Genomic DNA, 22593 nt, shown 5'->3' with positions numbered 1-22593 from the left:
CCAGAAATAGGACAGATATATACATGGCTCCCTCATGGTTTTCGTTTGGCAAACACCAGAGAGAATCCCCTCCGTCTCCCCGAGCTTGCCCCCTTCCCCCAGTTCCTTGCTCAGTGTGACAAGCAACATTTATATTTTAATCTCCAAGACCAGTCACAAGACTCCACATATGTTATGGAAATTTAGGTGGTGTTACAGTAACACAGCGCTCAAGCTTTGTTATTTTCAATGTGGAGAAAAGTCCCCTGAGTGTAAACCCTGCCTCCCTGCCTTTCTTTTCTTCAACTGCTTGAAATTTTATGGAAGATCAGATTTTCCAGGTATAAACACTGACCCAGATCTCAAGCGAGTGCATTGCCCTGCTTGCTGCTGTTTTAATGTTTGCTTACTTATTTGACTGCTCTGGGGTCTTAGTCGAAGCATGTGGGACCTAGTTCCCTGACCAGGGATCGAACCTGGGCCCCCTGCATTGGGAGCTCAGAGCCTTAGCCACGGGACCACCAGGGAAGTCCTCCTGCTTGCTTCTTCAGGAGGTGTTGCATCTGGTGGGAGAGCTTCTTGGCTTCCCTTAGTCCTACCTGGAGCTGAGGATGATTCTCTTTAGGGAAGGAAAAAGCAGAAAGGTACCAGGAAGCCAAGGAGATAGGCCCACGCGGCCGTGTTTCTTTAAAATCCTTGGCTTAGTCTGTTCCGGGGTAGGCAGTGACTGAAGACACGCAGGAGGCCCCATTTCCATCTGAGCTGTGCTCAGTGGGTGGTGTGACTGTGACATCCTTGAATAGGACTGCAATCACCGTGCGGTGAAAACCACGTCAAATTTGTTCTGGGTTTTCCTTCCTGAAGTGACAGCACAATACTCAGCAGCACTGTGGCCGCCGTTTCTGCAGTGGCTCTGTTCCTCCTCCTCGCCAAGGGACTGAAAGCTGAGCAACGCCCACCCAAGGGGGCCAACCTCCCCCTGCCCCGCCGGCCCTGGAGTCTCTCCCTCTGCCCCTGTCCACTCCTGATTGCTTAGGGGGAGCGGGGAAGAGGCCTGACTTTTGTGTAGCAACTTTTTTTCTAGGAGGGGAAAAAATGTGGAGCTGACCACAGAATGAACACGCTGATTCTTGGGTTCCAGCCGTGGCTGGGTTTCTTGAGGCTGGGTGGCACGCTGTCGCCAAGCTCATGCTACACCTCATAACCCACAACCATTCGCTGTGCTCCCTGGGGTTGCCTTAATCCCAAGCAGCCAGGGTTGCACAGGGGAACATAAGAATCCTGGCACAGAAAGGAGTCATTTAAAATGCTTATTGCATTTCAAGCTTCAGTTTTTACTTAGTGAAAATATTTACCATTGCTGGAAAACAATGTTTAAAATTTTGTTGCTTATATGTTGTTTAATGGTGTGGCCGATGTAAACCTCAGGATGCTTACATTTTGACAGTCTTCTGGAAATGTTTAACAGCACATAACTCAGTAAGCAGGGGATAAAAACTGGGAACAAATTGTGCTTGAAACGTTGCAACCTCCCCCCTCCCCCCGGACTAGGTATTCCTCAAGGCACGCTGGAATTCTTCAGGTAGAGACAGGGAAATCTCCAGGTAATGGAATTTGGTGTCTTGTAGCCCCATTTAGCAACCTTGTAGCTAAACCCTAAGAATCATCATGTGCCTTTTACCGCAGAAGCCATTCTTATGGGGATGAATTTGTATCTTTGCCACTGAGTGAAATCCCATTTTCAGTTCAGGGTCATTTTCAGGATGGGGATTTTTCCAAAGATTTTTTAAAAGACACATTCCCTGGTGAGAGCAGTGAAATGTTCTTTTCACAAATGGTATTGCCCTCAAAGTGTTAGTCAGGCAGTTGTGTCCGATTCTTTGCGACTCCATGGGCTGCAGCCTGCCAGGCTCCTCTGTCTATGGGATTCTCCAGGCAAGAGTACTGCAGTAGGTAGCCATTCCCTTCTCCTGGGGATCTTCCTGACCGAGGGACTGAACCCCGGTTTCCTGCATTGGAGGCAGGTTGTTTACTATCTGAGCCACCAGGGAAGCCCCTTGTGGGGGCAGGGAGGGAAGTGCCTTTGTTTTACCTTCTGGGAACAACCCAACCCTCACTAAAGAGTTCTGTTTTCCATGCTATGAGGACCATGGCAATGGGGGGGGGGGGCGCGGGCATGGGGGTGCACGTTTTAAGATCTGAGGCAGAAAAGAGCATTGTCACTTGTTTCTTTAAAACAGTGGAAGTCTTTAACCTGAAAGCCCAGATTGGGCTCCATGAGAACTGTGCTTGTGATGTTCCATAGTGCCTGGAACTTTGAGTAGGCTCTTTTCATTGGGATGGACGGATGAACAGATAGATGGATGAATGGGTTTTGATAATTTTTTTTCCAATTAGTAATCTCTATCATTTTCCCACTTTATAGGCCTTTTCAGTAGTGTTTTTAATGGCTAGAGTTAAAACCATAATGTAAAACAACCCTATTCTAATGTATTGTTCATTTACTTTAGAAGTCGTAAGTACATCTTTTATTAAAGCAACTACAGCTATGTAAATTGGTTTTAATTAGCTGGTTACTCTGAGTCAGGAACTTTCATGTAAACTATATGATCTTTAAATGTCCTGGTCATGGTTAAAAATTGAAGTTTAAAAAATCATCCTTTTGAGGTTAGTGGTACATTAGGCTTGTACCATTAGGCACATGAGTACATTAGCATTAAAACAGCTTTTCTTATCAATGAATGTTAATGACTTAGAACTCCTCTGCTCTTCGCTGCCTGACATCTGTAGGAGCACAGTGGCAAGTTTTCCTTTAGAAGCTGCTGAAGACAACAGGGGCTCTCTTTCAGAAGGGTTTGTTTTTAGCTAATGCATTAATTGACTCCAAAAAGAGTCCAAATGGAACACTCTGCTTTCATCTGCTGGGGTAACCTAATAAAATAATGTTGTTTGTTTTTAGATTCCCGGCTGGTAAGGGGGGTTTTGCTCAAGGCAAAACCACAGTCCCCTCGAATAACTTTAGAAGGAGAGTTAAGAAGACACACTAATTGTGCCTGTCTGAGGTTTGCTCCTTCAAGGGCCCAGACACACCCCTTGCACACTGGTCTGGCCACCAGGGCTCCGGTGCCCACCGCTGAGTTGATTCTTCTGGGCTGGGCTGGGCTCCTGCTCCCTGGAAGATGCTTGATTTTGCTGTGAGCAGTTCTTAAGGAGGCTTTAAAACAGACTCAGGCTCTCAGAACAGACTCAGGCAAGCACACTGTATATGCGATTCGTCTGTCGCACAGAATGGGGAAAGGGGAATTCAGGTTAATGAAAGATGACTGATTACAACAGGCTCCTTAACTTTCATCACCCCCTCCTCCATCCCTTGCTACTTAGCCAAGCTCTTGCTCTGGTGTGTTACTGGGCTACTTTCAAATGAGAGGGGGACAAGTAATCCTGCCCCAGCCTGGAGTTCTTCAGCCAGTCAGAACTCATTAAATATGAGTATTACACGCTAGGCATGATCCCATGAAACCCTTCCCACATCCCTTAATGTAGATACTGTTTTACCCCATGTGACAAATGAGGAAACCAAGACTCAGAGAGGTTAAATATCTTGCTCATGGTCCCAGCTAGCAAATAATGATGCTAAAATTTGAATCCAGGTCTGATGGCAGCCTAAGGCCCTGTTCTTTCTATATGAGCATTTCACAACCCAGTAGAGGGAGTTCATATGATCATCTATGCCCAGAATTTCTTACTCTCTCCAGTTCTCAGTATCAGATGTATCATTCCTAGCTCAGAGCCGAAAGGAAGGGTGACCTCAGATTATTTACCGTTGTTAAGTACATTTGCTATCTCAAGACAATTCCAGAGCTTGAGGACCAGGTGAATCCTGACAAGCCTTTTGAGGTTCATCTTAAACTATTTTACAGCCTATTAAAGTCAGTAAAGAGGGGATTAAGGTATACTTGAAGCATTTGCCCCACGGGTTTAAAATTGGAAGGTAATGTGGAAAAAGCAGAGATAAATTTACAAACTGTTACAGTGCAACATGATATGACGTGAACTGAACTGGACCATCTTAAAAATCACTACTATAATCAGAAAATGCCATTCTTCAACAAAAGTTGGAAATAATGGAAAAGCAACTTAAAAGTAAATATCTATGGGTACTCGGCCTCAAAGTGTGTCTGGAGGGAATGGAGACAGTTTACAGAATGTGGGATTTGTCGGAATTACTTTTGGACATAAAATCTCCATCACCCCTAATGGTGGAAAAGTCTTGCTCTATTCCCAACAAGTTACCTGCTGTCCCTAAACTTAAAGGAGGATATCTGCCACTGCATTTTGCCACCCTCTCTCCCATTCTTATATAAATGAAAGCAAATTACTGACTAACCCACACCAAAAACTTGTGGAATTTTCTTCCTGGGCAAAAGATATATGTGTGTGTGTGTGTACACACACACACACACACAAACATATGTATTTATATGAATACATATATATGTATTTGTGTATTAAAATGTCATGTTCCTTTTTCAGAGTGATCTCAAAATGTGAATTTTTGTTTTGAAGCAGAATTTCCAATGTAAGTTCTAAGTATGGAATATGCTTAATCAATTTGAAAATTTAGGAAGAGTTAGCTACTCCATGTAAGAGGTTGCTTTCTCTGATGACCTCTTCATTAGGGCCAGCTCCAGTGTTATAAAAGGCTTACACTCTGTTAGAGTAACATCACATCAGAAAAAGGAAAAACTGGGGAGGACAGAAATTGAAACAGGTCTTTTTGCTTCTGAAGACAGAAGTGAAGTGATTGCTGATGTCTGAATTTTATTACAGTGAAAGCAGATACTTCTCCACACTTTTAATCTCAGCCTTTGTCCAGACTCATTATGAAATGTGTATTTCACCTTCTGAACTGAAGAAGCAGTTCACATTTGACCTGGAACTTCAAGTTACCTGTGACCACTACTTATTAAGTAAGTGATTTCTTTCTTTTTAAAAACAGTTTGCCTGTCTGAAAGTAAAAGAGAAAAACCATTATTTCTGGGTCTTTTGGGGACTTGAAATTATTGTGACATTTTTTCCTCTTACTCCATTTAGAAAGTGTCTTGATTAGCTTAATAACTTACCATTCTAACCATACATATCTGGCTAAGTTATTGCAAATTATTAAGGCATTTGAAATGAGTTGGTTATAAAGGATAACTACTATCTCTATTAAAGCTATGACATGCAAATTCGTGAAGCATTCCATATTTGGGGGGCTTCCCTGATAGTTGGTAAAGAATCTCCTGCCCAGTGCAGGAGACCCCAGTTTGATTCCTTGGTCGGGAAGGTCTGATGAAGAAGAGATAGGCTACCCACTCTAGTATTCTTGGGCGTCCCTTGTGGCTCAGCTGGTAAAGAATCCACCTGCAATGCGGGAGACTTGGGTTCAGTCCCTGGGTTGTAAAGATCCCCTGGAGAAGGGAACAGCTACCCACTCCAGTACTCTGGCCTGGAGAATTCCATGGACTTGTATAGTCCATGCAGTTGCAAAGAGTCAGACACAACTGAGTGATTTTCACTTTCAAAGATAAATTACAAAATAATTATCATTGGAGCCCTGAAGTAATTAATAAATGCTTTACTTTCTATAGACAGTAAACTCTAGTTTACTGTTTTTCTACCTTAAAAATTATACCTTTGGGAGAGTTCTGCTTCTGGCCATGACAGACTAGGAGAGAAAACTAGGAAACTGGGCAAAACACATTATATGGTAGTTTTAAGACATTGGATATGAGGCAGAATAGATCTGTGACCTCTGAGGGAAAGGAGACAAAAAGGTGAGACCTACTGTCGCACCAGCTTTCCACCTGGAGGCAGTCTCCAGCCAGTGTGCAGGGAAGGAGGACCCAGACAGGGCCCGACCTTCTCCCCAGTTGGAAAGATGTGGGTCAGAAATCAGGGAAGCCAGGATAGCTAGACTTTTAAGACACACCAGGCAAGCAAACAGGAGTGAGCTGATCTGAGAGACAGCTCTGGAGGTTTACAGAGAGTTCCCCAATCTTTGAGTCCTGGGAGGAAACTATACCAGGCTTGGGAAAGAACCACTGGAAAGGAAGAAGCAGAAAAATTCTGGAGCTCACAGAGGGGAAAGAGTTTGTTTTCCCACCAACTGGAGTAGAAATTTCCTCCATAATATATAGAACATCAGGTAGAATCCTTAGAAAAAGTGTCTTAATAGTGCTAAATAAGAATTATGATAAAGGCTGCTCTGCCCTTAACAAAACTTAAAAGCAGACTTCACAAAGGTCTGATTCCAAGTAATTTAACTCCTTGTCAGAACACAATATGATACTATTTCACACAGTATTAAGAAAAGCCCACAGCTCACAATAAGAAATCTAATAAAAAAAAAACTGTCACCCATAATAGTAAGGAAAATATCAATGTAAGCCATGAAAAACGAAAAGTCAGCCAACAGTAATAGACCTAGGAATGACAAATGTTAGAACCAGCAGCAAGGCCAGTAAGACAGCTACCATAGGTAATACATAAAGTTAAGGGAGGGGTAAACATGGACATTATACGGAGAGAAATGGAAGACATGAAAGGTAGAACAAAAACTACAGTGCCTCCAATGGAAGATGAATGGACTGTCTGACTATGTTAAGATATTATATAAGTGAGGATCAGTGAGCTTGAAGGCACAGCAAAAGGGGTTCCAGAAAAAAATATTTAAAGAAATAGTATTCAAATAGTTCCAAGCTTAAGATTATATGCTCACAAATCCATGTGGCTCATTGTACCCCAAGCAAAACAAATGTCACGAAAGAAGTCTACAGAGAGATATATCATAATGAAAATGATGAAGACTAATGAATGATAAAAAGAAAAATCTTAAAAGCAGCCGCAGGAAAAGTTCCTATAACCTATAAGGAAAGATGATAATAAGAGAACATTTCTACTTGGAAACAATTTAAGGCAGACAGCAACAGAGTAACATCTTTAAGGTACTGAAAATATAAGGCTAACCAAGAAATCTATACCCAGTGAAAATATCTGTTAAAAACAAAGGCAAAATAAGACAGACAAAAACTAAGAGAATTCAGAGTGTTGTTGTAATTGCACTGAAGGAGACAGTCCATGGAATTCTTCAGGCTGGAATACTGGAGTGGGTAGCCTGTCCTTTCTCCAGTGGCTCTTTCTGAGCCAGGGATTGAATCCAGGTCTCCCACATTGCGGGCGGATTCTTTACCGTCTGAGCCACCAGGGAAGCCCCTTAAAGATATGTTCATGATGGGTCATCAGGCAGAACACAAGTGATACCAGATGGAAATTTTATATCTAGACAAACTAATGAAGAGTTTCAGAACTGAAAATAAATGAATACTTACATTTTTAAAAAATTTCCTTAAAAGATAACTCACTCTTTAAAGCAAATTAATGATGATGTACTGTGAGGTTTATAGCATGCTGTTGTTGCTTAGTAACTAAGTTGTATATGACTCCTTTTTGACCCCATGGACTGTAGCCCACCCGGCTCCTCTGTTCATGGGATTTCCCAGGCAAGAATACTGGAGTGGGTTGCCATTTCCTTCTCCAGGGGATCTTCCCAGTGCAGGGATCAAACCCACATGTCCTGCACTAGCAGGAGGGTTCGTTACCACTGAGCCACCAGGGAGGCCCCCAGTTTATAGCTTCCATAACAGTAAAATGCACAGTAACAGCACAAAAAAGAAGAAAGGAAAATGACAATACACTGTCAGAAAAGTGCTTATACTACTACACATGAAGTAATATACTATTATCTGAAGGTAAAGTGCAGTAAGTAAAAGATGTTGTAAACCCCTGCTGCTGCTGCTAAGTCGCTTCAGTCGTGTCCGACTCTGTGCGACCCCATAGACGGCAGCCCACCAGGCTCCCCCGTCCCTGAGATTCTCCAGGCAAGAACACTGGAGTGGGTTGCCATTTCCTTCTCCAATGCATGAGAGTGAAAAGTGAAAGTGAAGTCGCTCAGTCGTGTTCTACTCTTTGTGACCCCATGGACTTCAGCCCACCAGGCTCCTCCGCCCATGGGATTTTTCCAGGCAAGAGTACTGGAGTGGGGTGCCATTGCCTTCTCCGTGTAAACCCCTAGAGTACACTAAAAAATGAAAGCTAAACAGATTTAGCTAATAAGACATTAGTGGAAACCTTTAAAAATGCAAATAAGACAGAAAAGATAAAAAAGAGCAAGATGGTAGATTTGACTCGGCTTCCCAGGTGGCACTAGTGGTAAGGAACCCACCTGCCAGTGCAGGAGACGTAAGAGATCCAGGTTCGATCCCTGGGTTGGGAAGATCCCTTGGAGAAGGGAATGGCAACCCACTCCAGTATTCTTGCTTGGAGAATCCCATGGACAGAGGCGCCTGGAGGGCTACAGTCCATAGGATTGCAGAGTCAGACATGACTAAAGTGACTTAGCACATATTTATAATTGCATTAAATGCAAATAGCCTAACTCCCTAACCCCCAGTCAGAAATTAAAGGCGGGCGGGGGTGAGTGGGGGAAACAAGGTCCAACTATATATATATACTATCTAAAAAAGCTCAATATAAAAACAGATAGATGGAAAGTAACTTGACAGTAAAAGATAAACTATATAATCACAAATTTTTAAAAAGGTGTAGTAGGCTATATTGATATCAGCCAAAGTATATTTTAGAAAGAGAACTAGTAGTAAGGCTTTTTAAAGAGGGACATTTCATACTGATAAAGATGTCAATTTATCACAGAGACACAGAATCCTAAATGTATATGTACCTCATAACAGTGCTTCAGATGCATGAAACAAAAACTAACAAAACGTTAAGAAATAGCAGAAATGCGCAATCGTACTTTGAATTTTCAAAATACTTCTCTTGATATAATAGGCATAAATCTATAGTATATAGAAAACTTGAACAAATTTATCAAATAATTGACCTTATTCATATTTGTAGAACACTCAACAACAGCAGAATATACATTCTTAAGTTAACAGTACATTTTACCAGCATTAATATAGGCCATAAAACAAGTCTCAATAAAATGAAGAGAATTGAAATCATACAGATTATATTCTCTGGCCATTAATTAAAGATGAATCATGCATATAAATATGAGTTAAAACTATAAATATTCATAAGAAAATGTAAGAGAAAATCTCTATGACCTTTGCATAGGCAAAAATATTTCAGATAAGACAAGATTCTAGAAAACATTCTTAATGAAGGAAACACTGTCAAATTGGAATTGTATATCAAAAAAAAAAAAAAGCTTCATACATGAAGAGAAAATAAAGGCATATTTATACACTCAGAAACTGGAGAAATTGTTCTCTTGTATAATCTCACTACTGGACATGCAAAAAAAAATGTTATTGGCTGAAGAGAGATGATAGTAAATGGAGAGCCCAGATTTCCAGAAAGAAATGAAGAGAACCAGAAAAGAAAAAATGGAAGGTAATAGTTTTTAAAATCTTTAAAAATTATCTTTATAAATACTTTTAATTCATAAAAGACTATTCACTGAAGCACAGATATTAGTGTATTGCGGGACTTACAGTAAGTACAGAAGTAAAATACATGACAAGGGAACAAAGGAGAGACAGAAGGTTCTGTTGCGTGTGTGTGTGTGTGAGCGAAGGGGCATAACATCATTTGAAGGTGGTGATGGTGGTGGTTTAGTCGCTAAGTCAAGTCTGACTCTTACGACCCCATGGACTCTAGCCTGTCAGTCTCCTCTATCCATGGGGTTTTTCAGGCAAGGATACTAGAGTGGGTTGCCATTTCCTTCTCCATCATTTGAAGGTAGTCTGTTATTAAATATGCATATTGTGTTCTTGTGAAATTACTAAAAATAATGAAGGTCACTAGATTAAATGTAAGACAGTACTAAGAATTATTTGATCCCTCAAAAAGAAGGCAGAAGGGGAAGAATGTAAGAGCAATGAATGGGACCTGAAAACAATTACTAATACAAAATAAAAAATCAATCATGCCCCAAAGTACATTAACTGTTCATGGACTAAATCCTATAATTAAAAGGCCAAGATTATTTGACTGGATTAAAAAAGAGAAATAGACCCAACTTTAAGATGTTTACAAGAAACATACTCCAAATATTAAGTCTTGAACAGATTAAAAGAGTGGGAATGACATGAGCCAATCCATAAAAGCAATAAAGAACAGGCTGAAACTGTCAAAATCAACTCTTGTTCTTAGATTCTGGAAATTAACCAAAGACTTGTAGCAACTAAGGGGACACTGACTGAAGAACAGTATTGATTCTCTGAAAGAATCATGAACTTTGAGTCATTTTAATTTACCCTAGTCCCATCTGCCCTCTCTAGTCCAGCAGTAGCTCTGAAAATAATAGCTCACATTCCTGGTACTACAGGAAGCAGAAAGTACTTCATTCACAAAGAATTCTAATTATTTGTTCTGACCTATCTGGTTCCTCCCTGGTAGGCAAAATACTTGTCTCTATTGAACCTACCTTGGAACTGGTGTAATGCTAAAGCTCCTTCCTGGGCAGGGGGTGGGGGAAGGGGCATTTGTCAAAAGCATTCACAGCAATATCTTAGTTGCTGCTGGCTGAGGTAATAAATAACAGTTAAGGCAAACAACAGACCAAAAATTTGAGAGGACAGGCTAGGGAAGGAGATCTCTTGAGGGCTGTGAATAATTCTGATAGACCCCTGGGAATCTGGAAAGAAACACACACGTACTCAGAATTGTGCACATACTCAGAAAAGATGTGAGAAGGCCGGCCGGAAGATCTCACCTCCTGCTGACACTGGGGCCCTGTATAAACAGGAAGAGAAGGCCAGTGTTTCCAATTGAAGGGGAGGGAAGAAAATCTGATTTCCAGAGTTGTATGTTATAATATTATAATGACTGTATATATTACAATATTAAGTATAATTCTTTGCATGTGTATGTTCACCACTAAAAATACACATGCAAAGAAAATAATGTACTGCATGTGTACAAGGAAAAAAAAGAAGTCAATAGAAACTCTGTCCGAGGAAGCCCAGATATTGGATTTTTCTAGACATAGACCTTAAATGAACTATTATGAATATACTCAATTTAGCAACTGAACAATTAAAATGTCTAAATAACTAAGGGAGAGTATGCAAGTAACGTCTCACCAAATAGAAGATGTCAATAGATATTATAAAAGGCCAAGTAGAAACTTTGGAGGCAAAAAGCACAATAACAAGTGAAGATTTCACTGTGTGCTCGCTCAGTCACTTGAGTGATGATGTCTGACTTTTTGCGATCCTAGGGACTATAGTCTGCCAGGCTTCTCTGTCCATGGGCTTCTCCAGACAATACTGGGGTTGCCATGCCCTCCTCCAGCATATCGTCCCGACTCAGGGAAAGAACCTGCATCTCTGTCTCCTTCATTGGCAGAGGCATTCTTTACCACTAGCGCCACCTGGGAAGCCTGAACATTTCACTACAGGAGCTCAGTAGCAGATTTCAACAGACAGAAGAAGGAATAAGAAAACATGAAGAATCAACTGAAATTATGCAGTCTGAAGAACAGAAAGGAAAAATGAGAGAAAATTTAACAGAGACCTGTGGGACACCATCATACATGCCAACATACACACAGTGAGAATTCCAGCAGGAGACAAAGAGCAGAAAGAACACACGAAGAAATAATGGCTAAAATTTCCCCCAAATTTGATGAAAAACAATCTATCCATTCAAAAGTTCCATGAAATTCAAGTAGCAAAACTTAAAAAGGCTCACACCTAAATGCATCATAATCAAACTGTCAAAGCCAAAGCTGATGAAGGAAACTTGAAAGTTACAAGCAACTTATCATATGCACGGGCTCCTAAGAAAGATTAACGTCTGATACCCTATCTGGAAACACGCAGCCCAAAAGGCTGTGAGATAAGATATGCAACTGCTGAGAAAAAAAAAAAAAAAATTGTCAATGAAAAATTCAACTTCTGACAAAATTATTCCTTAGAGATAAAGGAGAAAGTAAGACATTCCCAAATAAGCAAAAGCTGAGAGTTTTTCCTGGCAGACCTGCCCTACAACAAATGCTAAAGGGAGCCCTTCAGGTTGAAATGAAACACCAAAGGGAGATCTCATAATAAAACAATCAGTTTATCAAGAAGATACAATAAACTTAATGTGTGTCTAGTAACAGAGCTTCAAAATGCAAAAATAAAAATGGAGAGAACTAAAAGACAAATAGAAAAAAATCAGCCGTAAGTGGATATTTTAATATCTCCTTCTTGGTCATTTATAGAACACACAGAAAATAATCAGTAAGTTATAAAATATGGAAACAATACTCTTAGCCAGTTTAATCTATTTTGCATTTTTAGAACCACATACTCAACATATGAAGAATTCACTTTTTTTTTAAGTGCACGTGGAACATTGACCAAGCTAGGCCATATCCTAGGCCATAAAATAAATCTTAATAAATTTCAAAGGACTTGGAAATACAGAGTAGTATTTCTTACTCTGTATGTTTTCTTACTAAGCAGAATCAAACTAGAAATGAAAATAAAGATACCTGGAAAGTTTTCCAAATATTTGGAAATTAAACATGCTTCTAAAAAAAGGTCATGAGTCAAATAACACCACAACGGAAATTAGAAAATATTTTGAACAGAATGATAATGAAAGCATAACATATCAAAAATTTGTGGAACACAGTAAAGGCAGTACTTAGAGGGATTTTTACAACTTTAAAGGCCTAAATTAGACGAAAAGAAGTGTTTTACAACCAATGATTTAAGCTTTTACTTTAGGAAATAAGAGAAAAGAAGACCATGTTCAATCCAAAATAGAAGAATAAGTGGACAATCAGCAACTCTAAATAAGTGGAGAAAATTAGCAACTCTAAAAGCTGATGCTTTGAACAATGAATAATACTGATAACTGGCAAGACTGTTTTTAAAAAGGCAAATTACCAACACATCAAGAATTAAAAAGGAGACATCATTATGACTTTACATTCATGAAAAGCTAATAAGGGGAATTCTATGAGCAACTTTATGTTAATACATTTGACAAATTAGACGAAATGCACACATTTCTTGAAAACTACAACTTACCAAAATAGAACCAAAAAAAAAAAAACCAGAACATCTGAATAGCCCTATTCTATTAAATAAATAATTTATTACCAAAAACCTTCCCACAAATAAAACTGGGGCTAGACGGTTTCACTAGTGAATTCTACCAAACAGTAATGGAAGAAATAATACAAATATTACACTCTGTCACAAAATAGAGGAGACCGGAACACTTCTCAGCTCATTATATGAGCATAATCACAGTTCCTAAGCCCTGACAAAGACAGTCCAAGAATAGAAAATTACAGACCAGTGTCCCTAAGGAACAATTATGGGAAAATCCTTTAAAAATTATTAGCAAGCAGAATGAAACAAAATTAAAAGGATAATACATCTGACCAAAGGAGGTTTATCCCAGGATGGCAAGGTTGGATTAGTATTCAAAATAACAACTTAGGGTGATTCACTACATTAGCAGAATAAGTGGGGGAAAAAAATGACCATATCAATGGATGCAGAACAGAAGCATATGAAAAAATTCCCTATCTGCTCATGATAAAGGTTCTTAACAATCTGAAAATAAAACTGAATTTCTTTCATGTGCTAAAAGTAAACATTAGCACTCTGATTTGTTTTGTTGTTCAGTTGCTAAGTCATGTCTGGCTCTTTGCGACCCTATGGACTGCAGCACACCAGGCTTCCCTGTCCTTTACTATCTCCCTGAATTTTCTCAAACTCATGTCCATTCAGTCAATGACACTATCCAACCATCTCATCCTGTTGCTCCTTTCTCCTCCTGCCCTCAATCTCTTTGATACTAAGATTAAAAAAGATAAGGACATCTGCTCTCATTTCTTCAATACAACATAGAGCTGAAAGTCTGAGCTAGTACTATAAGGCAAAAATAATAAAATTGGAAAGAAAGAAGTCAAGTCATTATTCTCAGAGAGCATGACTATATACAAAATCGCCAACAGGATTACAGGATCTACTAGAAGTTAGTAAGTGTATTTAGCAAGGTTGCAAAATACAAGGTTGATATATAAAATTAAATTTTAATTCTGAAAACTAGGAGGTTACTAAATGGGAAGATACACCTTGTTCACATATTAGAAAATTTTAAATTAAGATATCCACTCTCTCAAATTTATATATATTACTATATATATATATATATGGATTAATGAAATCCCAATAGAAATCCAAACAATATGGTTTTCTTGTGAATTTTATAGTGATTCTAAAATTCATGTAGAGACACAAAAGGCCTAGAAAAACTAATAAAACAATTTTTCACAGTGCTTAAGTTGAAGTACATACTACCTGATTTCAAGACTCAGTGAAAGCTGTAGCAGTCAAGACAATGAGTTTATTTATTTATTTGGCTGTACAGGATCTTAGTTGCAATATGCAGGATCTTCAGTCTTCATTGCGGCATGCAAGTTCTTGAGTTCCAGCATTTGGGATCTAGTTCCCTGACCAGGCATCAAACCTGAGCCCCATGCATTGGAAGCGTGGAGTCTTAGCCACTGGACCACTAGGTAAGTCCCAAAACAGTGTGGTATCATATAAGGACAAACTCAGTGAAAAAGAGTAGTGGGACCCTTTGTAGTGGTTCAGTCACTAAACTGTGTCCAACTCTGTGACCCCATGGACTGCAGCATGCCAGGCTCCCCTGTTCTTCACTGTCTCTGGGAGTTTGCTCAAAGTTATGTCCATTGAGTTGGTGATGCTATCCAACCATCTCATCCTCTGTTGCCCTCTTCTCTCTTCTTGCCCTCAATCTTTCCCAGCATCAGGGTCTTTTCCATAGACCTTTAAGGTAAATATGACTCCCTGGCTACTGTGGTAAACTGCCACCATCTAGCCACTGTTACTTTGAGATCTCATCATTTCGAGGTTTCCCACAGATATAAAAAGCCCTGCTCTGTGACTGTCCCTCCTTCCATCAGCTCTAGCTGGCCTCAACTAAAATTCCGAGAGATGCTGATGCCTCTCTCCCTAGCTCATTGCTAATGGTTTTGAGGAAGGGTGTGCGCTCTAGGTGCTCTTAGACACCTTAATTGCTGGATGTGTCGTCTAGCCTTATGTAATACGTTCACTCTAACCCCCCACTTCCCTCAGTCTCTTTATTCCTATCTGTACCATCCGTCAGGGCAACTCAAACATTTTCACCAAGTATAGGCTACGGCCTTTTCATACTTCTAAAGAGCCACTGTAACAGCCAACCTATGCCCTGGGGTCCTTGCCGGAGTATAAAATCACGTATCCCAGAAGAGTGTCTGAAAGTCAATAAATTCTTATCTACCCAGTCCTAGGTGCTGGCCCCATAATCAGACTGCTTGGAATCTGACCCCAGTCTGCTCCCCAGCCCTAATGGCACATGCTAATTCTTGTAACCCTTCCAGTGCATAGTGCCTTCACTCCCTTATCAGGACTCACATGTGCCCAGCCAGGAGAGCTGGGAGAGCCAGCAGAAAGTGATGTCAGTCTGACCCCGAGACAGAGAGAGGGAAAGAAGGCAGATTAGACTCAGGCTAACTCCAAGAAAGTTTTAGCAATGCTGACAGGGTGTCCTTGAGCTACTCACATCTCTGAGAACTCCTGCATCCAGCAACAGGCCTGCCTCCCTATACCTGCTACGCTCAGTCTTGGCTGGGAGCAGCCTGTGGGGAGCACAGCCTTGCCCAAACATACTGGAGGATTTTAGAGCAACACAGCTGGAGCTGTCAGTTACACTCTTGGCAACAAAAGATCTTGAAGGCAGATTTTCGTGACTCCCACATTCCATCTGGGACCTCCTCTGGGATAACTTGACTGGCTGTGGGCTGGCGGGATCTCCCTCTCCATGTATCCACATGGCCCCCCAATGGTGAGCTTAGGCCTTTGAACAGCCTCGGGGGGACAGGGTAGGTTGCAAAATGGCTTGGGAATGAAGAGTGAGTGTGCCAAGAAACCCAGAAGGAATCTCTGTGTCTTCTTATAACCTTGTTCTGAACTCCGCATAGTATCACCTCCCCCGTACTCCCCCATATTGTCATTACACATCCCAGATTCTTCGTGGGACACTGTCACAGAAGTGGGAAACCCTTGGAGACCGTACCGTGGTAGGATATACATGCATATTCGTGCATGCTCAGGCGTGTCCCACTCTTTCTAACCCCAGGGACTGTAGCCCACTGGGCTCCTCTGTCCATGGGATTCTCCAAGCAAGAACACTGGAGTGGGTAACCATTCCCTTCTCCAGGGGATCTCTCAGGGACTGAACCTGCATCTCCCGCATCGGCAGGGGGGTTCTCTACCACTGGGAAGCCATACACGCACGTAAGCTCTCACAATTCTTCACGTGCCTACGACAAATGACTGGCCTTTGAAGTGTTCATAGTCCTGACGCACTGACTTATTCAGACAATTGTCTGTTCAACGCATGGGTTACTGATTTGTTCCAAGGTCCTTTCGCTTATGTTCGAGCAGCTTTTTTCCCCGGTACTTTTCATTGCATTGCTTTTTAAAAAAACTTTATTATAGATGATTTACAATGCTGTGTTTCAGGTGTAAAGCCAAGTGATTCAGTTATAAATGTATTCATCCTTTTTCAGATTCTTTTCTCATGTTATCACAGAATATTGGGTAGAGTGCTGTGTTAGACAGTAGGTCCTTATTGGTTATTATTGGTTATCTATATTACATACAGTAGTGTATATGTGTTCATCCCACGCTCCCAATTTATTCCTCCCTCATCCATGTTTCCCCTTTGGTAACTAGAGGTTTGTTTTCCATATCTATAAGTCTGTTTCTGTAAGTAAGTGTCATTGTATAGTTTTTTAAAATTAGACCCTACATATGAGAGAGAGAGCATATGATATGTGTCTTTCTCTGTCAGACTTGCTTCATTTGGTATAATAATCTCTAGGTCCATCCATTTTGCTACTATGGGCATTATTTCATTCTTTTTAATGGGTGAGCAATATTCTGTTGTACGTGTATACTTCATCTTCTGCTGATGGACATTTAGGTTACTTCCATGTCTTGGCTATGATAGTGCTGCAATGAACTATTTGTATATAGTGTGTGTGTATATAACATTTTGTAAATAGTGTGTATGTCAATCCCAACCTCCCAGTTTCTCTCTCCCCCCACCTTACCCTCTGGTGACCATAAGTTTGTTTTCTACATCTGTAACTGTTTTGTAGGTAAGTTTAAATGCTTTTTTAAAAATGCTTTTTAGATTCCACATATAACCATGCACCACATCTGTGTGCATTCCTCTGCTGAGGACATTTAGACTGCTTCCACGTCCTGGCTATTGTAAATAGTGCTGTAATGAACACTGAGGTGAGTGTAGCTTTTCGAATCATGATTTTCTCTGGATATATGCCCAGGAGTAGGATTGCTACATCGTATGGTAAATCTATTTTTAGTTTTTTAAGGAACCTGCATACTGTTCTCCCTACTGGTTGGACCAATTTACATGCGCCCTGCACCCTTTTGAGCATTTATTGTTTGTGGATTTTTTGACGATGGCCATCCTGCGTGATGTGATATCTCATACCCCACTGTTGTTTTCAGTTTTGAAATGATTTTCATTTCTCTTAATTAATGATGTTGATTATTGATTTTTGACCATCTATATGTCTTCTTTGGAGAAATGTCTGTTTAGATCTTTTGGCTGTTTTTTTTTTCTTTTTTTGACGTAAGAGTTACATGAGCTGTTTATATTAATCCTTTATCAGTTGCTTCATTTGCAAATATTTTCTCCTGGTCTGTAGTCTGTGTTTTCATTTGGTTTATGGTTTCCTTTGCTCCAGAAGCTTTTAAGTTCAGTTAGTTCTCATTTGTCTATTTTTGTTTTTATTTTCATTATAATAGTAGCTGAATTAAAAAAAAAGATACTGCTGCAATTTATGTCAGTGTTCTGCCTATGTTTTTCTCTTAAGAGTTTTATAGTATCCAGCCTTACATTTAGATCTTTAATCCATTCTGAGTTTCTGTGTACAGCCTTAGGGAGTGTTCTGATTTCATTCTTGTACATGTGACTGTCCAGCTTTCCCAACATTGCTTATTAATGAGACTATCTTTTCTCTATTGTATATTCTTGCCTCCTTTGTCATAGATTAATTGATGAGAGATGCATGAGTTTATTTCTGGGCTTTCTATGCTGTTGCATTGATCTGTATTTCTGTTTTTGTGCCTGTACCATACTGTTTGGATGAATGTAGCTTTGTAGTATAGTGTGAAGTCAGGGAGTCTGACCTCTCCAGTTTTGTTTTTCTTTGTCAAGATTCTTTTGGCTATTTGGGGTCTTTTGTGTTTCCATACAAATTAAAAAATTTTTTGTTCTATGAAAAATGCCATTGGTAATTTGACAAGGATTGCATTAAATCTGTAAATTGCCTTGTGTAGTATAATCATTTTGAGTGGTTATATATTGATTGAAAGAACCAATATGGTCAATATTGGTTCTTCCAGTCTAGAAACATGGTTATCAGTATATCTTTCCATCTGTTTGTGCCTTCAATTTCTTCCATCAGGATCTTACAGTTTTTAGAGTACAGGTCTTTTGTCTCATTGGACTGTGGACTGTTTTTAAACCTATTTTAGACACTTATTTTATCTTTAAAAACAATATATATTTATAAAGAAGTTTAATATTGATATATCTACCATATGACACTTAGAGAAAAAGTAATTATTTCAAAAGTACAAGAAGTCTCACAGTTCAAGGAATCCCTACCAATGAAGCACCGTGGAAATTCTCTTCCTAAAACACCAAAAGCCTCTCTTCAAATAATTTTCATGACTCAACCACTATTTAATTCTCTCTTAAGCATGAAATGACTTTTTGAAAAAAAAAATCCCATAAAGCTGTTTATAGACATCTTTCCTAGTCCAATAGTAGTATACATAATTTTCTGGTATAAATTTAAAACTAATGAAATGTGGAGCATTCGGTATAGGTTCATCTTAACCTGTTCTTACTCCAATGCTTTTTATTCTTTGGGTAAAGAGTGATTCCAGAGAAGGAGACAAGAAAGAGCTTTCCAGAAACACCACACACGTTCCTTCAAAAAAATAAAACCAGAGCCTTGGTTTAAGTCCAGCCAGGTTGGCTGCCTGTAAATTCATTATCAATCTTAACATGGCTCTAATGTATCTCTCTTACCCCCTGGCCACAGCAGAATTTTAATCAGGCTTTTCCTAAGCAAAGGGTTTATCTACACTGGTGCAGACCTGGTTTGGAACATTTTATTGGCAATACTGGTGTCATATTTAGGAACCATAGACTTTTGTCAGACTGGGTTAGTTTGAATGACAAGTATCAATGATCAGCTATATTTGAAATACTGTTAAAGTACCTAGAAATAATAGGCATTAAAATTCATTCCGTTCACTGCCAACAAACCTCTAAAGATTTCTTGTCCTCAGTGGAACCGGCATACTGTAATTGTTATTTGGAACTTAACGTAACCTCAACAGCAACAGAGAGACAATGTAGTCCTCTCATTAGGCACATGCTCTAGGATCGTTTATTTTAATGCTTTCAAATAAATATGTTCCATGCAGCACACCACAATAAATAAGGAGCAGCAATGTTCTTCTAGTAAATCCATTCATAATGTGAGTCACCGTGTAAAACACCACATCTCAAGTCTTTGGCCCTGTACCATAGCATGAAGCACACCACATCTGTACCTAATCATATCTGGCTTCATATGGATTTAATAGGACTATGCCAGGAGTGTGTGTAAGCACAAATTTAACCAGAGGTTTCCAGCTATTAAATACAGCTACTAAGTAGTTAAAAGACAACTCAACCCAGAAAGGCTCCCAGCCCCCCCCCCCATTTTTGAGACAGAAATATAAAGACAGAAATGCTCTGGTGAATTTCAGGTCAGTGGACAGTATGGTGGGCTACATTTGGAATACTTGGAGCAAAGCTGGCACAACATGGCCCTCAAAAGGCCAGGCAATACTGATACTGAATGAACATGAATACAGGCTGACTTGACTGCAGATGCTGAGCTCTAGAAGGTCTAGGTGGGGACAAGGTCTAGGTGGGGACGGCTCACGTCCACTAGGCAGATAACTCAACGGTGCCCTCCTCCTCGCTGTCAGCTCTGTTAGCACGGATCTCCACGAGGGTCCTGGCAAATCGGGTCCACTCGTCATTGTGGGGAACTGCAAGCTGCAAAGCAAATGAATGGAAAATGGTCAACAAGCTATCTTTTACACCGAAAGCCTTGAAGCCTGCATGACCGTTCCTCTTGAAACAGGTGATTCCCGTGGAATGCAAAGGAAATCAGATATTCTTCCTTGAATCAGAGCTCTGAAATGCTGCTCTTAAACTGATAATTTAAAAGAATACTGTCACTCTCAGAAGCACAATCCTGTGTGCGATTCATAAAACATTAAAAAGCTTCTGTAAACTATACAGTTAATACAGTAGCCGCATTAAAGCACCTGCAGTAAGATGACCAGAATTACAGGGAACGTGACAAATAAAAACTGTATTATTAGGACTTTGAAATGACGGTGGTATTATCTAAGTCAATGCTATTGATCCTTTTTAAAAAGATGTTGCTAACATGCCAGTATATATGACAAAAGTATAGTTTATATATACAAGGAAATCTTACTACTGTAATAAGATGCTTTGGCTTTTCTAGCAAGATCCTATATGATGATGCCAATGAATAATAATAATAGTAACATTTACCAAAAGTTCTGCTCTAAGTACTTGACATGTATTCTCCTCTTTCCTCACAGCAATCCTATGTTGGATAATCAGAGTATTTGCAGAAGAAGGTCAATTGAGGCACCAAAAGATCAACTCATCTTGCCAAAGTTGCCCAGTTTGCCAATATCCGTGCCAATGTCATCTGGTATTTATATCCTTAGCCAGTATTCTAATACTAACTCAGCAAAAACAGGGACTTATAATCCTATATATATCTTCTCCTGCGCACAATTGAGTAAGCAGAAAAATTAATCCCATCTGACACAAATCGCATGCATGAATTTTTGTGAGCTGAGTTGAAGGGTAATGATTTCTCTACATGGCATCCAAAGATGAACTGTTTAGGTACCATGCAAGTGTTCGGAATAAAACAGAGTTATTTGAAGATGAGAAGCAGGATCAAGAAGTCCAAATGATTTTCATATAGAAAAAAATTTATTTCGACTGTAGAGCCATTTACTCAGAGGATTGCCCTACAAGATGTAATCCGTCTACAGATGTCATAAACATCAATAACACATTCATCCCAATCAGTGTACATTTTCAAAAATAAGCAAATCTGAACTCTGAGATCACTTTTACAGCTGAAAACTTTCTTACTGTATAAAGCCAAACTTTTAGAACTTTACATTTTTATTACAGGGGCTGGTATTCTCAGATACGATCTATCCAAGACAACTTATTAAAGAGTTGTACCATCACCCTGCAAAGTACATCCTTCAGTGTGTGTTCTGGTCCTCAGATGGTTTCAAGGATATAATTCTGCAAATGATATACAGGTGCTCGTTTTCTTAAACAACTTTTCTTGGGGGTACTTCCTACCTTCTTATTTGTTATTTTGAGAAATGCAATGCTAACGAGAACTCTGGCTTAGTCATATGAGTGAACTACTTCACCTTGTTACTGCAATGAATCCACGTTCCCGTTCGCACAGTGAAACAAGCTCACAATAGTCTCGAGTGGCACTGTTACCTCTTTGCTCAGGTCATTTTCTCTACTTTGGGTCCTTTTCCTGTGTTCCACTATTCTTCATTTTTCTCTTCAATTGTAGAAAATACTGCACTGGGGAAATGAAGTCTTCAAAATAAATTATATGAAAGAGCTAACAAAAAGCATGAGCAGAAATGGGTTACACCACATTTATATGAAAGCATAGGTCTCCTCTCTCTCTCCAACTCCTGACCAAGCACCCTCCACCCCAATGAAGCACAGAACAAAAAGCTCAGGAAGAGACAAAAGCCAATCATGATACCATACTTATGAATTTGTCTCATAGAAGGTGAGACTCAAGCTAAATCTGAAACACCTCGTAACTGCATATAACACTAAATATTGGAAGAAAGCATGTCTCACTAACGAAAGTGATATAGTCTAGGGGTTTGACTCCTAAACATAAAACTACATTTATCATTAGTTAAAATGGCACAAATTTAAGTTACTGTATGATACTATATGTAATGTTTTATTGATAGCAATGTATAGAAAATATATCCTAAAAAAACCCCAGGTCCATGTGTTTACATAGTTTCCTGTGGTGGTCATGGCAAGACTGTTAAGAAACAACTCTAATAAACACTATGAAACATGAAGGGTTGACTTTGCAACCAGATACAGTATGGGACAGAACTGAGTATCATTTATGACATCTGAAGTTGCACATGTAATTCCTTAAAAATGAATTTTTCAGAGGTCCTTTTCCTTTAAGAAATCGAACTAGTAATTCTAATATTTCTAATAATAAAGCATTAAATTTATTAAGTAGGTTTCACCAAAATTTTGAATTTTTTTTTAAAATTGAGGCATAGTTAAAAATTGGGC

General features: G+C 39.5%; 1 protein-coding gene across 6 annotated transcripts in view; it reads right to left on the bottom strand.

The window, feature by feature from the left end:
* Positions 1–19541: 19541 nt before the first annotated feature.
* DYNC1I1 (dynein cytoplasmic 1 intermediate chain 1) overlaps positions 19542–22593 on the bottom strand; it is a 407782-nt gene continuing 404730 nt past the window's right edge. For all 6 annotated transcript variants that reach the window (XM_004007740.5, XM_060414492.1, XM_060414495.1 and 3 more), the window contains one exon: positions 19542–20223. In XM_004007740.5, coding sequence (XP_004007789.2) covers positions 20113–20223 — 111 coding nt within the window. In that variant the 3' untranslated portion in view covers positions 19542–20112. The remainder of the gene's footprint in view (positions 20224–22593) is intronic.

This window comes from Ovis aries, chromosome 4 (genome assembly GCF_016772045.2).
Source record: "Ovis aries strain OAR_USU_Benz2616 breed Rambouillet chromosome 4, ARS-UI_Ramb_v3.0, whole genome shotgun sequence".
Lineage (NCBI taxonomy): Eukaryota > Metazoa > Chordata > Mammalia > Artiodactyla > Bovidae > Ovis > Ovis aries.
The sequence above is the reverse complement of the archived record's forward strand: the minus strand, read 5'-3'. Positions and strand labels throughout refer to the sequence as shown.